The sequence below is a fragment of the Limulus polyphemus genome, unplaced genomic scaffold (assembly GCF_000517525.1).
Source record: "Limulus polyphemus unplaced genomic scaffold, Limulus_polyphemus-2.1.2 Scaffold1425, whole genome shotgun sequence".
In the NCBI taxonomy this organism is placed as follows: domain Eukaryota; kingdom Metazoa; phylum Arthropoda; class Merostomata; order Xiphosura; family Limulidae; genus Limulus; species Limulus polyphemus.
In genome coordinates, this window is record NW_013667035.1 from 271,317 (window position 1) to 287,346 (window position 16,030).

A 16,030-nucleotide genomic window follows, 5' to 3' on the forward strand; every position below is an offset into this window, starting at 1 on the left:
ACAATAAGTTGACAACCAGGACTGATAACGATATTGCGATATATATATATATATATAACATCGCAGTTACCGCACGTGATGCTAAATGCACAGGAGTAGCCCCGAAAAATGAACCAGTGGAGAAAAAGAACCGACTGGAAGTCCCTATTAGAAATGGATGGTAAACAAATGGTAAAAGACAGTATCCCACCCCAAATGATCTCAAAAGCAAAGAAGCCACGTGTGGAGGGAAAACTGATAATGGCAAACACCCCAACAAGGAAGGAAGTAGGAAGATGTATTCCACGAACATCCCCTAGATATAGGTGTAACGCCTAAGAAAGGAGGTGTAAGGTAGACATTCCCTGTATGAGAGTTGATAGGGTAAGACGAAGCTGGTAAACTGGATGGAGGATAAAATGGATAGGAGTAACAGAGAAAAAGAGATACTATGTACATAGAATCAAGAATAAAATCTGCCTGATGGTAAGCTAAGGTATACTGAACCAAAGCCTGTGGAGGGGAGGTATGCAAGTACCCCCCCCCCCCCCAAAAAAAAGAGACAAAAATGCTCATCATGAAGCATAATGTCTGGAGAAGGAGGGTGAAAGTATAATATGAAACATGTCTAAAAAGAGGCTGAGGTAGACCTAGCAGATTTCGCAGTAGAGGCTTGGGAAGACAAGCCATAATCAGGTGGAGGAAAACTAACAAAATCTATGTCATCCTAAACGGGTATGGCAGAAGTCGAGCAATATCGGGAAAACGTAGGTCTGCTCCCGGCTCACTGGGGTCTTCACAAACTAAATTGATTGTAAGAAGTATAAATTATCAAGAATTACGAAAATGAAATAGTCGATATAATGTAAATTTAAGTAAGTGTGTAGTAAAATAAGCACATGTATAAGATGTTGTATGTTGAAGAAAAGACATTTAACCCAATTATCAATTTATCCGTACGATGAACTACAGGTAAACTGAAAATAAAACACTTGTTAAGCCTAATCGAACTGTGCAGGGCAACGTATATCACTAAGATCAAATTAAAAAAACCCTAACCTAACAATAATACGTACAACATCGGTAGAAATTTGTGTGGACCCCAACTCCAGGGGTACACACAAACAAAGTTAATATGACGAAGTATAAAAGATAAATAATAACGAAAATGAAATAGACATTATATTGTAAAATTAAGTAAGTGTGTATTGACAATAACATATGTAAGTGATGTGATGTTTTGAAGAAAAACAATATAGCTAACCTAATTTACGATATACCAGCCTAAAATAACTTAGACCCATGTTAAGCCAAAGCTAACGTTATAGGACAAAAGATACAACTAAGCTCTAACCTCAAACCTGAATGTAACTGAGTATTGACCAATCTAACTAAACTTATAAACAATAAAAATATTCAAAAACTATAACAGTATAACGCATTATCTTTCCAAAGTAAACTGCCTCGACTAAGGTCAGCTCATTGGACGATCAATCTCCCGAAGTAAAGCCGATAATTCTCTAGACAAGGACGACTCCTGAAGCCCGTATAAATGTTCTGAGAGAAGATACAACCTCCGAAGTGGTAACTTGAAATTCATATTCAAAATGACATGTGATGAAGTATTAAGTTCCCTAATTGGGTAGAAACATAAAATAATTCCACTTCGAAATAAGTTATAAATATCACTGTTGTATAATTGATAGGAAGATACCGAAAAAAATAAACACTTGGAGATCACAAACTAAACGTTTGAATACAAGCACTGTCAAACGAAAATAGTTAGGTAGAATAGCATAGAGAGAGAGAGTAACGTGGGTGTGTGGCACTACTACTGTGCATGATAATTTGCATGCGAGAATCAGTTAAACCATGTGAATGGAAGGGTGCTTGGAAGTGAAAGTCTCGTGGCAAGTGAAAAGTTTTTGCTAATAGAGGGCAGCACTGAACGACAATACCTACGTATGTGAGCAGAAGTAAGGTACCTTGTCAGAAATCGTTTTTATATAAGTGACACGTTCCTTATACAGGTGACATCTTTTTTTTATAGAAGTGACACCTTCTTTGTACAGGTGACATCTTTTTTATATAAGTGACACGTTCCTTGTACAGGTGACATCTTTTTTATATAAGTGACACGTTCCTTGTACAGGTGACATCTTTTTTTATATAAGTGACACGTTCCTTATACAGGTGACTCCTACTATAAGCTTTATAATACAAACTACACGTGATAACACTTGATTTATTCGTATAAGAGTATAGGGGGCAACGCGTATGACACAAAGTTTACAGTTGTATGGTAAATGATTTCGTATTGCTTTTCATCATTAATTTATAAAATACATCTTTATGATATTTTGAATATGAGGAGATAGTAAATAGGCATTATTGTGGACTCTGCAGGATATAACTTTTATGTTAAATGGTAACTAGTATGGTTCTAAAGTACAAGTAACATTGTTAAAACTGACATTTCATACACTGTAATTAATATGAGTATTTAAAGTTCTCTTTTAACAAAACTTTCCCCATTCATTGAGAAGTCTTTCACTTAGATGAAATCAAGCACTTCTTCCAGAAAATCATATATTTACTCTGTCAGAGATCTTCCAACACAATAAGAATAGTTTAAAAACCTTTTAATATTAGTTATGACTTGCATTTATTTAAATTTTCAAAAAAATCTAATAAAAGTGAAAGGTTAGAGATGGAACTATCTACCATAAGCAGTAGATTATGGGAACATAATGCCAGTGATTAGCAAGTGCTGAAAGTAACATCTACTTCAGATTATTGAACAAAACAAAATTGTCAAGACAATTACAAAAAAGAATCACATGGTTCTTCAGTATTTCTGAATTGTACTATATTTTATTTACACCTTTTGAAAGACTAACTGATTCATCAATACACTTTAATTTTTCTGTAAAATAAGAGCATTGTGTATTTTTCTGATCAATCCAACAAGTCACTATCAATCTAAGGCCTCAAATAGTTTCCTAAATAAAACATTAATATGAGCACACAAAACTGAATTGCAAAATAAAATTAGCTTTTTTAAAATCAGGGCACTGCCCTAAAAAAGATTATTAGGCATAGAGCACTACCAAAACAAGTAGTTGTTTTAAGTCTGTGCCCCATTTTCAATAAAACTAATTTTATTGTGCAACAATTCAACATTATACGTTTGTAGTTTGTAATATTTTAAATGTGAGTAAGGGCTGTTTAACATTTTATTTTCCACATCTATGTACATCTTTTAGATTCTTAACTTGTACCTTTCATACAATTTATGTACATTTTTGAGGGAAGAAAGTTCATTATATTACATATGTAGAAGAAAAATATCTCTCTAAATTTTGAAATAAATAAATAAAACCCTGGATGAAATTGTTTATAAATTCAAAATTGCTATTGCATGCAAAAAAAAAAGACCAAAATTAAAACAAAATATTCCTAGATATTTTAACAGTGAGAAAACTTAATTTTACACATATTCTTGACAAATTCCAGGACTATCTGTATAATGGCATAGGCATCCTCACTGTAGGAGGAGCTTGGTATGAAAGTGGGATAGGAGCCACTGAGCCATAATATGGCTGTGTCATAGATGGACCTGGATAAAATGTTTGAACAGGTGGAGATCTGTTAGGCATACTGATTGAGAGTGGTGATTGATATTGACTAGAAGGAAGCATGCTATTGCTCAGGTTTCTCTTTTGTGCAAGAAGCTCAGCCATTTTCTCTGCTTTTACTCTACGCAAATGTGCAACTTTTCGTTTCTCCAGGTATTTTTCAATGAAATCTTCAATGGGTATATCTCCATTCAACAGTCTGTCTGCCATTTCCTGAAAAGAAAAAAGTGATATTCATTTCTGGATTCCAAGAAATAATATTTTTTTTCATTAAATGTTAACTTCAATATTAAACTAATAAAAACTTAGAACATTCTTGGTTCTTTGTGGATAGGAATAGCTGCAGCTGTAAACCAATCATCAACTTATTTTCCCAATATGAAAGTTTCATTTAAATCACAATACAATAAACATCCAGCAGATTTTCAAATAAAGCAAGGATACATGAATCTACTTAATCATCCAAGATTTTTAGAACCTTTTATATAATACTTTGCACACACTTAGTTTATAGCTTTAATCATGAGATTTTACTACTGTAAGTATGTTAGTTTGTATACAGTTAGCCTACAGGTTTAATGGTGTGGGATTTTTAGTAATGCAACTATAAGTTTGTATACAGTTAGTTCACATTTTAGGGAATCTGGATTCCTGTGTAATTTTAGTTATAAAAGGAAACTTGAATGTAAGTCTTAATCTTATCATGTCACTTGGACAACTGAACTCCTTGGTTTTTAGGAATTCCTCTGTTTTGTGATAACTTTCTTTATTTTTAATGCTGTATATTCAACAAGTCTCTCTCTCCTCCTTCAATTATTCTATTTACCTTAAATTTATTTTTATATTAATTATAATTTGTTCTGATAAGCTGAAAATATACTACGTGGTTCTAAAGCAGCCCAGAATGTGAAACTCGCCAATATACTGACAAGTAGATCCAATAACACAACTAAACACACCAGCTACCAGCTCAGATAATAAAAACTTGACAATATACTAACATGTAAATCTGATATCACAAATAAACATACCAGCCAGAACATAAAATTCAACAATACAGTGACAAATAAAACTGACAGCACAACTAAACAACACACCAGCCAGGAACACAAGATTCAACAACATATTGACAAGTAAATAATTGACAAAAGACCAAACTAACTGATAACAGAAAATATCATATACAGTTGTGTACATGCAAGGTAGAAATTAAAGAGAAATAGTACTATGTATCAGAAGCTGATATGCTTAGATATTCTACCAACATGGTGCAAGTAATTTGATTACGCATGTATTATTCATACGCAGAATCGATTCCACAAAAAATCCCAGGCTGCATTTGGCACACAATAAACGAGAGAGGAAAAAGTAAAAAAGAATAAAAAAAAGGTCCAAATCTTAACACAACAGAATAACTGATGGTTACAGTAGAGGTAAATATCTTGGTAGTGTTTTCTTCCATATCTCTCCTATCAAACATATTTACATACATATAAACAAAGAATAAACATGGAGTAGGTTGCCCAACATCTTATTTGCACTGTCCCTTAAGAGTGACAGATCATAAAGTTGAAAGGGAATAACATCTACATAAAACTTAAATGTTTGCATGTGACCCTTTTTTTGCTGAAGAATGTTTTATTAACTTTAGGATTCATATATATATATATTTTAGTTAGAAAGTTTTTAAACATCCTACATATTTCTATGATCCATTACCATGCAAATTTCTTAGAATCAGAACATCAGTGTCACTTATTTAAGTTTTTTCTCCTTTAAAAGACTAACTGATCTACTGATTCAATGCACAGAAGAAATATAAAGGCCCCTGAGGGTAACATAGGGGTACGTGTCACATCTTAACCCCCCCCCCCCCGTCTTTCTCAAGGGGTCCCTAAGGGTACATTCCAGGTTTGATGACAAATGATAAAACAGTTTGCCATGTATAAGCAGACACACACACAAACTTATGTCAAATAATGTTTTAGTTCAATGTTTCTCAACCACTTGTCCATCACAACGACCTTGCTGGTTCGTGGGATTTCACTTAAACAAACAAACAAAAACTGACAGAATATTTGTATGTCATTCATAATGGTTTTTCCTTGTACATGCATTTACTGGTCCACAACAGTTTATGAAAGCAGGTGTCTGGTTCCTGGTATCAAAAAGGTTGAGAAACTGGTTTAAATAACTGAAATTTCAAGATTAACTAAACACCATTCTATATATACATTATTTTGGCAAACTTCACTCATATGTCAAACTAAGTATATTTAACCTTTGACCATAAACTTACTTCAGTCTCCTCTTCTGATTGGGCAGCCGAAGTCTGAAGCATGGATAGAATTGTGTCTAGTGAAACCTGCTGTCCATTTTCATCTAAGGTAACATAGCAAAAGGTAAAATGTTTACATGTAATACCTATAGTAAGAATAAGTAGTAATCTCTATTTTTTTATACCAATAACACTTACAGTACCAAATTCCACATTTATATGGTAGTAACACCTACAGTAAGAATAAGTAATAAGATCTCACATTTATATACCAATAACACTTACAATACCAAATTCCACATTTATATGGTAGTAACACCTACAGTAAGAATAAGTAATAAGATCTCACATTTATATATCAATAACACTTACAGTACCAGATTCAACACTTATATGGCAGTAACACCTACAGTAAGAATAAGTAATAAGATTTCACGTTTATATGTCAATAACACTTACAGTAAGAATAAGTAATAAGATTCCATGTTTATATGTCAATAACACTTACAGAAGAATAAGTAATAGGCTCCCTGTTTATATGTAGCACCTACAGTACAAATAACTAACAGGTTCTACATTTATATATAGCTTCTCCTTTATGGATAATATACATAGTTTGATACATTGATGAAATTGTGTGTAATGAAATGAAACATTCCGTAGATAAACCATAATGACGGGTTACTGTAGATTCAAAGATATATATATATGTGTGTGTGAATTTTATATATTAATTTAAAAGCTGGAGTCACTTATTCTTATTATAGGTGTTACTGACATATAGACATGGAGTTGGTCACTTACTCTTACTTTGATACCTTTCTACCATAGTTTGTTTCAAACTTTTTCATTGTTCTTCAACATGAAACAGACTTAGACGATGAATTTTAAATATCACAGCATTTAGGTTTGTTGTGAAAGGAGATGCAACAAAAAAACTTAACACTGACAAACTTATTGTGATAAAGTTCTAAATAATACTTCCCAACTCTTTTCAAGGTTATATTACCCCATAAAGTATGAGAGTGAGAAAAAGTGCAATGTATAGTGTTTTATGGAAATGTGTATCAATAACACATACTGGTTGAACTGAAACTTTATTTTACTGAAGTGTGTGCTAATAAAACATACAAGTTGAACTAAGTCTGTTGGAATAAAATGTCTGCTAGGAACACAAAACAGTTGAACTGAAAGTCTGTTATTTTACCAAAATATCTGTCAAACACACAGACCAGTTGAAAGAATGTGTTTAAACTTACTGTCATTATTGCTTTCAAAAATGAAGTTAAGGAGATAAAGATGTTACTGAGACATATTTTTAATGGTTTAAAAGTTAAAACAAAGAATATCCTGATCTGGCATTTTCTGATCAATTGAATAACACAATATAATAATATTATTGAACATAGAGTACGAAAACACGAAAAAAAAGTAAAATAAAAAATAAGCAATCATAAGGTTTAATAATATTAGTACTTGTTTGTTTGTAATTAAGCACAAAGCTACACAATGAGCTATTTGTGCTCTGCCCACCATGGGTATTGAATCCCGATTTCTAGCATTGTAAGTCCGCAGACATACCGCTGTGCCACTTGGGGGCTAAAGTCTGTTGTTTTACCAAAGTATCTGTCAAAAACACATACAAGTTGAACTGAAAGTCTGTTGTTTTATTATGATATATTATTTAAACCCAATATTCAACTACTGTTTCAATCAATGTACTATAACCTATAAGTAGAAGAACACTAAAATATAAAGAGAACATTCTAGTTGATTCATTAATCTGTTCAGTGATAATGTAAAATCAGATACAAAAACAGTCTTATAAATACAAAGTAAGCCTACACAAACGTGGTATACTAACCAAGTTTTTGTTTATTTTCTTGCATTTCCTTTTTTAACTCCATAGCATCTGAATACATCTTTGCCAACTTTCGCCGGGTCTCAAGCAGTGAAGGCTCTCGACCCAAGTTGAACTCAGAAAGGCTTTTGTTACTGGCCAGCAGAATTTCCCTCTCTGCCTTGATATTCTTCACCTACACATACACATGAAATCTTGACAAAGCACTTCAGATCCAGCTTTACAAACAAAGCAGATGTCCAAACCTGAGGAATATATGTTTAGTTTTCATTTGGCTGTGCATCTTAAATAACACACGATTTTTTAGCAAACTCTTGAGTAACCTTTCAAAACATTATGTTCACTTACTCAAGAGTTGTGAGTTAACTTTTTTTAAAACAAGCTGTGTATTGATAATGATAATATAGTATTAACTGAAAGGAGCTCACTGCTGTGTTTGGGATAACACAGTTTAAACTGCAGGGTGCTCACAGCTGCATTTTTGGTAACATAGTTTGAACTGTAAAGATTTCTGTAAGTTTCTAAAATACTGGCTCAAAGTTTATGTACTTCTAGTTTAAAGAAACAGCAAGGTCAGAAGTAAGCAACTGGTGATCAAATTTCATCTTTCCACGCATCCAACTAAGTGTAGTAAATCAAATCTACATAACCTTAACACTAAAAGAAATTGATTTAATGATACAACTATAAAAAACTGTTTTGTGAAAGCGAGTTTTACAATCATTGTTACTATCAATTATCTAAATGATCATGAAATTATTTAATGTTTTGATGAAACAAAGCCGCCTTGGAAAGCTCATACTATGAAAAATGTTATTTTGGTTCAGAAAAATATCAAAGTTTAACAATAGCTCAAAAAAAATAAAATATATTTCAACATAGATATACATAAAGTTTGTTTTTTGTTGTTAAGCACAAAGTTACTCTATAGGCTATCTGTGATGTGCCCACCACAAAAACCATAACCTGATTTTTAGTGTTATAAGCCTAAGCCCTAAGACTTACCAATGAGCCACTAGTTTAAAGTAGTTCAATAAGGATTTAAAAACAAAGACAAAAATAAAAGGAGACTGGAATATCCTTGTTGCACCGATTTTACCACAATGATCACATCATCAAGCATTAGTTGTTTTTCAGGTTCATAACAGGAAGTGTTAATTGAAATTAGGGATGCATAGGTAGTAAAATTTGGCTGAATACTAGGTCCGGGTACCCATCCACAACTTCGGGCAGGGCCAAGTGTCAACCAAGACCGGGTTTCTCTGCTTGACCCCCACAAAAAAAAAAAAAAACATACAGAGAAATTAGAAACAAAACAAAATTGATATTTATTACATTTAACCAAATAATCACCAACAGAGCATTCAAGTTTTACTTTCAACTTTCAATGCCTAGCCCCAACTTCTCAAACCCTAACCCCTATTGTTATCAAAACCCCCATCTTCCCCAGAAATTCACTTCTCAAGCCATGCCTGTTATTAACCCTTCTGTTTTCTGAATTCCCGACTTTCAGCAGGTGGTCAGTCTTTGTTGTTCAGAACACGTTTTTTTAACTAAACCATTTACTGACTGTAACTTTCAGTACTGTGTAAGTTGCCACAAAGATTAGGGCTTAGATGCCATTTTCAATTACCCGGATTTGGCTGTTTATAACTTCGACACTTGACAGGAGCTGGGTATTACCCGGCTGGGGCCGAATATCTAACTGGGTACCTGTGCATCCCTAATTGAAATAGAAACTTGCAGATGATATACTTCCACTACATACAAAATGTTTGTTAGCAAATGGTTTAATGTTATTGTTAACAAACATATTAAGTGTCACAGCATTATTCTATTGAATTGCTACCACCAGAAAAAATAATTTTTGTGTATAAGGGGAAGAAAATTGAAATTAAAAAAAAAAGTAAAACTATGTGTGTAAGAAAAATATTCTTATCGTAAAGACAGAACAGGGCTTGAGTGTGTAAGAATAATGTTAGTATTGTACACACTGAAGACTAGTGTGTAACAAGAATGGTGGTGTTATAAAGACAGAGGGAGGATTGAGTATGTGTAAGAAAAATGTTGATATACTAAAAACATGAGAGCTTAAGTGTGTAAAAAGAATTTTGTTATGGTAAAGACAGAGAATGGTTTGATGTGTAAGACGTATGTTGGTACTGTAAAAAAGGAGGGTTTAAGTGTGTAAGAAAAAGGTTTTTACTGTAAAGAAAGGAGGGCTGGAGTGTGTAAAAATAAGATTGGTACTATAAAATCAGAGAAAGCTTTGAGTGTGTAAGAAAAATATTGGTACTGTAAAAACAGAAGAGTTTGAGTGTGTATGAAGGACATTGGTATTTTAAACACAGAAGAGGGTTTGAGTATTTAAAAATGTTAGTACTGTAAATACTGATGATGTCATAAGTGTGTAAGAAAAATGTTAGTATTGTAAAGACAAGGGGACTCTCGAGTGTGTATGAAGAATGTTGATATTGTAAATACAAGGAAGGGCTTCAGTATGTAAGAAGTTTGGTATTGTAAAGAGAGGGTTTGAATGTGTAAGAAGAATGTTGGTATTGTAAAGGAAGGGGGGCTGGAGTGTGTAATAAGAATGTTGGTACTGTAAAATCGGAGAAGGATTTCAGAGTGTAGGAAGAATTTTGCATTGTAAAGACTGAGGAGGGCTTGAGTGTTTAAGAAGAATGTTAGTACTGTAAAGATAGAGGACTTCAGTGTGTATGAATAATGGTGGTAATGTAAGGACAGGAGAGGGTTTGAGTGTGTAATAAGGTTAACAAGACTGATACCAAGGTTAGAAAGTTTGGGTTGTGAAGTTTTGAATTAGTAGGAGCTCAGACTACACTGAAAATACTTTGTGATTGTGAATGCATAGTTTGAACTGGTGACTTTAAAGATTAAAAATAACAATACAAGCTTTTGAATACCTGGATCTAGATTTTTCTTGGGTATAATAATATATTTCAAAAGTGTTAGTTTGTAACATAGTTTGTTGTATGATATACTACTTGCTAACTTGTTTTTAAGAGTACATTTAAATGGGTGGATATTAGTTTCATTTGTAGTAAAAAGAGGGTGACCTCAATGTTATGGAGCTTGATCTTGGTGAGTGACTAAATTCTAAACTTTACTGACCACAAACAAAAATGTAATAATGGTAATTTCTATACCTACAAAACTTTACCTGCTCTAAATTGTTAATCATTCTATCCACTTCCAGGTCCTCATTTAGCAGTCGTTTCAGTTCATCAGTATTGGAGTGCTGCAAAAGAACTGATGCTACCGTGTAGTCAGGATGGACTTCGTTCATATAGTAGGTCATGCTGTTTTCAAATATCCAAATAGATTTTATAGAAGAATGATATAAAAGAAGGAGAATAGTCTCACATTAACATTATTTTAGTATACAACATAAAATACATGGACCTATCAGTGTTCAGTTTGTATACTTTTGTGTCCTCAAGCAGTTTACTTTCACAAATTTGTATTTCTGTCTGCTCATGCTGATATTCAGAATTGTTAGGATCCAAGAAATGCTTTGATATGATATTAATATTTTCCTTACCTGAAAATGTATTTCTGATAGATACCTACCCCTCTGCACACAGTAGATATTCCTTGCGTGTTTGACTTAGAGATATTATGCATGCTAATAGCCTTGATGTATCTCCCACCTAAGACACATGGTTTAACATGAGCTGCATTAGTGCATGATGTAATCATCATGCAACAATAGGAGGATGACACATTCTTCATGTGCAGTAGATCCCCATAAGCACTTGCACTCACACTATAATTGGGGCTCACTAGAGTTGCAACATTAATGGGAGACCAAATCCATCTCATGGATGGAAGTAGGAAAAAAGGAAGGTAAAGATGTCAATGTGTTGCAGAGATGGGTGGAAAAGTGCTGACCAACCGAGCATATGCACATAACATGTTAATTAGATATGAGATGTAGTGTGTATCAGTTACTCACTTTACATACATTAATGAGGAGAAAGGTCTCTTCTCATCACAGGAGAACACTTTGCCCCCATCTGACTGGCCAAACCATCAGGAAGTTGGCAAATCATATGGGAGGCATCCAATGCATAAATATCAGATCTCCAACAACCACAAGCAAGAAGGAAAAGGAAGGAAGCCAATGGTTCAAATGAGGCCTGGATAAGAGCATAAAGAACCAATTTAAGGTTCCAGTTGAGCAAATGAGTAGGAAAAATGAGGTGATGAACAAGGAAGGACTGGGAAAAGGTGGAAAGAAAAGTGGAAGAAAAGACAGAACCATAGCACAAAAAAAAAGTCAAAAGGCAGTCAACAAGGCCACATAATAGCCTGCAGGTCAAGAAGACCAATTGGTGTGTAACAGTAGGACATCCTGGTGGAATAGAATGGCAGATGGACCACTTTTATTGATAGACAGAGAAGGGCAACAGGAACAAGACAAAAAAAGTGTCACATGATCAGGAAAAACTGACCAACAAGCAAGGGACCAGACAAATCCCACACATGAAGATGAAGAGATGACACTCCCGGGTGAGAGAGATATATGTAAGGTTGTAACATGAGTGAACAGGACTGAGGCAGAGGTGCTCTGGATGCCAATCATTGAAGAATTAGGAACCACACACGCTGGTCAACAGGGGGTTACCAACTGGATCCAACAAGGAGTGTTTCAAATCAAAGCCAAAACAAATGGGAAAAGGCAAAGAGAAGGTTAAATTTACTGAAAAAAATGAGAGTTCTAATTGAAAGTATCTACAGCAAGAGCAGTCAGATGAGATGCTGGTGACCAGAAGAGTGAAAGTTTGGTATCAAGGAGTGGTAAAAAACATCAATCATTGGCATTGCCAACTAGAAACAGATCCAACAAAAACCCGAAGATGGAATGACCACTCCATAGAAAAAATCCTGTCTGACTGAGAGAAATGATTCACCATCAAGTTCAAAGACCCCAGGACATGATAGGTGGTTAGATGAACCCAACATAAGTGAGCCCAAAAGAGAAAGTCTAACATGTGGAAGCAAAGGTCCCTGGAGCAAGTCCTACCCTGATGATTGATATGAATAATAACCATAGAATTGTTGGACTGGATAATAACCAAGTGATCCAGAAGTCAAGGCAGGAAATAGGAATACACAGTCTATGTGCATGTTCACACAGTGGTATTATGACTTACAGGTGCAAATGGAGCAAGCACCATGGAACTGCATTAATATGTAAATGTAATAATCACTCTTCTACTATGTAGATGGTAACACACCATGGACCCTGGACTTTGCTTTTTCTTATTTTCATTAATGATAGTAATAGGTAATTAGTAAAATGGGCTGATTTCAGTAAACATTTGAATATTTATAACTTTGATCAATGGGTAAGCTGAAAAAAAAAGTCAGTAAATTACTTTTAATTATCATGGATGCCAAACAATGCATATGGGTTTTCAACTTGGGTCACATGTTTAATATAGATAGAAACCCACTCAATAGTGTGACTGAATGAAAAATCCATAGTGGCTTTCATTTATATTTCACAAAATGCTTTTGTAAAGCTTTTTTTTTTTATCAGACTCTAGATTTTTTCCCACTACAGAAGTAAGAATGTGGATTATAATTTCCAGAACAACTCTCAACGCCCCTTTATAAATAGGAGTAACAGTAGAAACTCTCCAATCCTCAGGCACCTGCCCATTGTCTGTGACCTACCAAAAATGAAAGAGAGAGACTCACCTACTTGATCTTTAAACTTCTTTAAAACCATGGAAAAAGCATTGTCTGGTCCTAGTGCATTATCTACTTTTAATCTCTTTAATCTTTCTACTTACCACTAAGGGATAGATATCAACATGATTCAGGTCAATTCCAATATTTCTCAGGGTCAGGAATATTGCTAATATATTTTTTTCTAAAAACAGAATAGAAAGCTTAAAAGCTCACCCATTTCATAGTCTTAAAAATAACAATGCTATCAGCACCTTTTAAGTGCCAAATTCCCACTTCAACATTTTACTTACATTTAACACACCTAAAAAATCCACACTGTTAGTTTTAACATTATCAATCAACTACCTCTCCTAAGCAATTATGGATTTCCTAACTTATTTTTTAACCAAATCTCTAGCTTTCCTATAGTTCTATAAATTTTCCATCTTGTCAGTTTAAACTTCTTAAACATCAAGCATTTATTTCCCATTTTCTCCTTTATGTCTTTAATAAGCTAATTGGTTTCATCTTCCCTGATATTTTTTTTAAGAACATGTTTGTCTTGAATTAACAGCAATTTATTTTTATATACTTCCCATACCTGTTCAATACTACATTTACCTCATTGTCCCAATTCATTACTAATTAATCATGGCCTCAAAGTTAGCTTCCTGAAAAATAATAATTAAATTTCATTTTTTTTATCTCAACATGTAGCAAAACATCAAACCTAATCCCCTCTCTATACAAATCTCTAGTTAGGTCTCACTTGGAATTTGGATTACAATGTAGAGTTTTGATCTCCTTATCCAAGACAGGATATTTATTTTAAAATTAGGATACTAGGTTGATTCCCGGGATGGAAGGATTATCTTATAAGGATAAGTTAAGGACTCTTATTTTCTTTGCATAAAAGATGGATATCAGTTTATGAGCTGATCTTATTGTAGTTGATGAATATTATTTTGTAGATAGATAGGATAAGAGCTTCTGATGTCTTTGTGCTGTATTCTGAAGGTAATAGAACATAATATTTAACATTCGGAAAGACAGGCTCAGCACTAGTTAACAGTTTTTTTTCTAACAATGTGACTGACTTATGAAATACGTTGGCACTGTACACGTTTATGAGGGGACAACAAGGTTCCCTTATAAATAAATTTTTAATTTATCTGAGGAATATATGTACATAAACAACCTCAAAGAAGTGAATGATCCCATGTTATGTTACTGTTTCACAATCTACAGAAAAATACAATACAAATGTATTAAATTATTAAGAAAAGGCCTATATGTTTAAGATTAAACAATGTCACATACATATACATACATTAATATTACCTTCCAATCATACTAGCAAGCTATGTACTTAGAAGTTAGATAGCAAAACTAAAAATCAATATGGCAATCAGTATAGTTTACTGTTTCTCCTCTTGACACATACAATTTTCAGGAAATTATTCATTTAAAAACTAATGTGATTAAACACAGAAACACGAGTATCCAATTTCAGATGTTTATATTAAAAACCTAAAATTGGTTTAAGAAAATCAAAATCTTCAAATAAATCTACCGCTATATTTCTTACTCAAGTTACTGCCATAGACAACGAATCAAACCTGACGACTATTAAACTTTAAAAATTAAATTACTGTTATTAGAAATTGAATCCATAGAATAAATTAGTAAAAACCCATCTCTAATGTTACCGACGTATTGTATGAAGGTATCGTCTACCAAAGTTGGATATAATTTATAAATCATAAAATATTGCCGTCTAAACTTTACCTATTTAAGTTGTTGTTGTTTTTTCAGATTGGTGTTTTTGATGGATTATAATTCCCTTCAACCAAATTCCTCACGCCAAATCATAAATTCAAAAAGCTCTCACAAACAATTTTTTTTTCAACTTCCTAATAAATTTCTATTCCATAAATCATATACTCAAGTGTTACTGTTATGTCATCTAGTAACAGGAGACTCATCGATTCTTCAAATTTCCTCATAGATAGCGGTAATGTCAAGCTATGAAAATGTCATAGATTCGGTTTTTGTAGGATTTTGCGTAAAGCTACTCGAGCGTTATCTGCTCTATCCGTCCTTAATTTTGAAATAATAGAAAGAAAAAAAAGCAGCTTGTCAATACCACCTACCATCAACTTTTAGCCCACTTTATCTGCTCTATCCGTCTTTAATTTTGAAATAATAGACTAGAGTGAAAGCAGCTAGTTAATACCACCTACCGTCAACTTTTAGCCCACTTTTTACAACAAAGAGTGCGATTAAGCGTTACATTACAACGCATATACGGCTGAAAGAGCTAGCAGGTTCGGTAACAGTATTCAAAGTCGCGAGCTACAGATTACGATTTGAGTACCCTAACCATTAGGCCATGCCAGGCCACCACAGATAAGTATCTGCAATCGGTAGGAATCTTAGGTTGGGCACATTACAAAATTCAACGTTGACATTCAGCGTCATGGTGCCCTGTTCCTATAACCAACTTGACTCTGGGTGTTGCTTCCGCGTTGGTTCAACACACTCAACGGCCCGAAGGAAATGTTGCGTCAG

The 16,030-nt window shown here is 33.7% G+C and overlaps 1 protein-coding gene across 4 annotated transcripts; it reads right to left on the reverse strand.

The window, feature by feature from the left end:
- Positions 1 to 2,831: 2,831 nt before the first annotated feature.
- Positions 2,832 to 15,963, reverse strand: LOC106463502 (vacuolar protein sorting-associated protein 37B-like). 4 transcript variants are annotated; one of them, XM_013923544.2, is made up of 5 exons: positions 15,613 to 15,963; positions 10,941 to 11,079; positions 7,760 to 7,931; positions 5,917 to 5,999; positions 2,832 to 3,830 (listed from the first exon to the last, which is right to left on the reverse strand). In XM_013923544.2, exons 2-5 carry the CDS (start codon positions 11,076 to 11,078, stop codon positions 3,498 to 3,500), a joined length of 726 nt encoding a protein of 241 aa, XP_013778998.1. In that variant the 5' UTR covers position 11,079; positions 15,613 to 15,963; the 3' UTR covers positions 2,832 to 3,497. The 4 variants fall into 4 exon arrangements, with proteins under 4 accessions (XP_013778998.1, XP_013778997.1, XP_022246733.1 ...); XM_013923543.2 differs by lacking the exon at positions 15,613 to 15,963 and adding an exon at positions 15,248 to 15,527; XM_022391025.1 differs by lacking the exon at positions 15,613 to 15,963 and adding an exon at positions 15,048 to 15,175.
- Between the last annotated feature and the right edge of the window lie 67 nt (positions 15,964 to 16,030).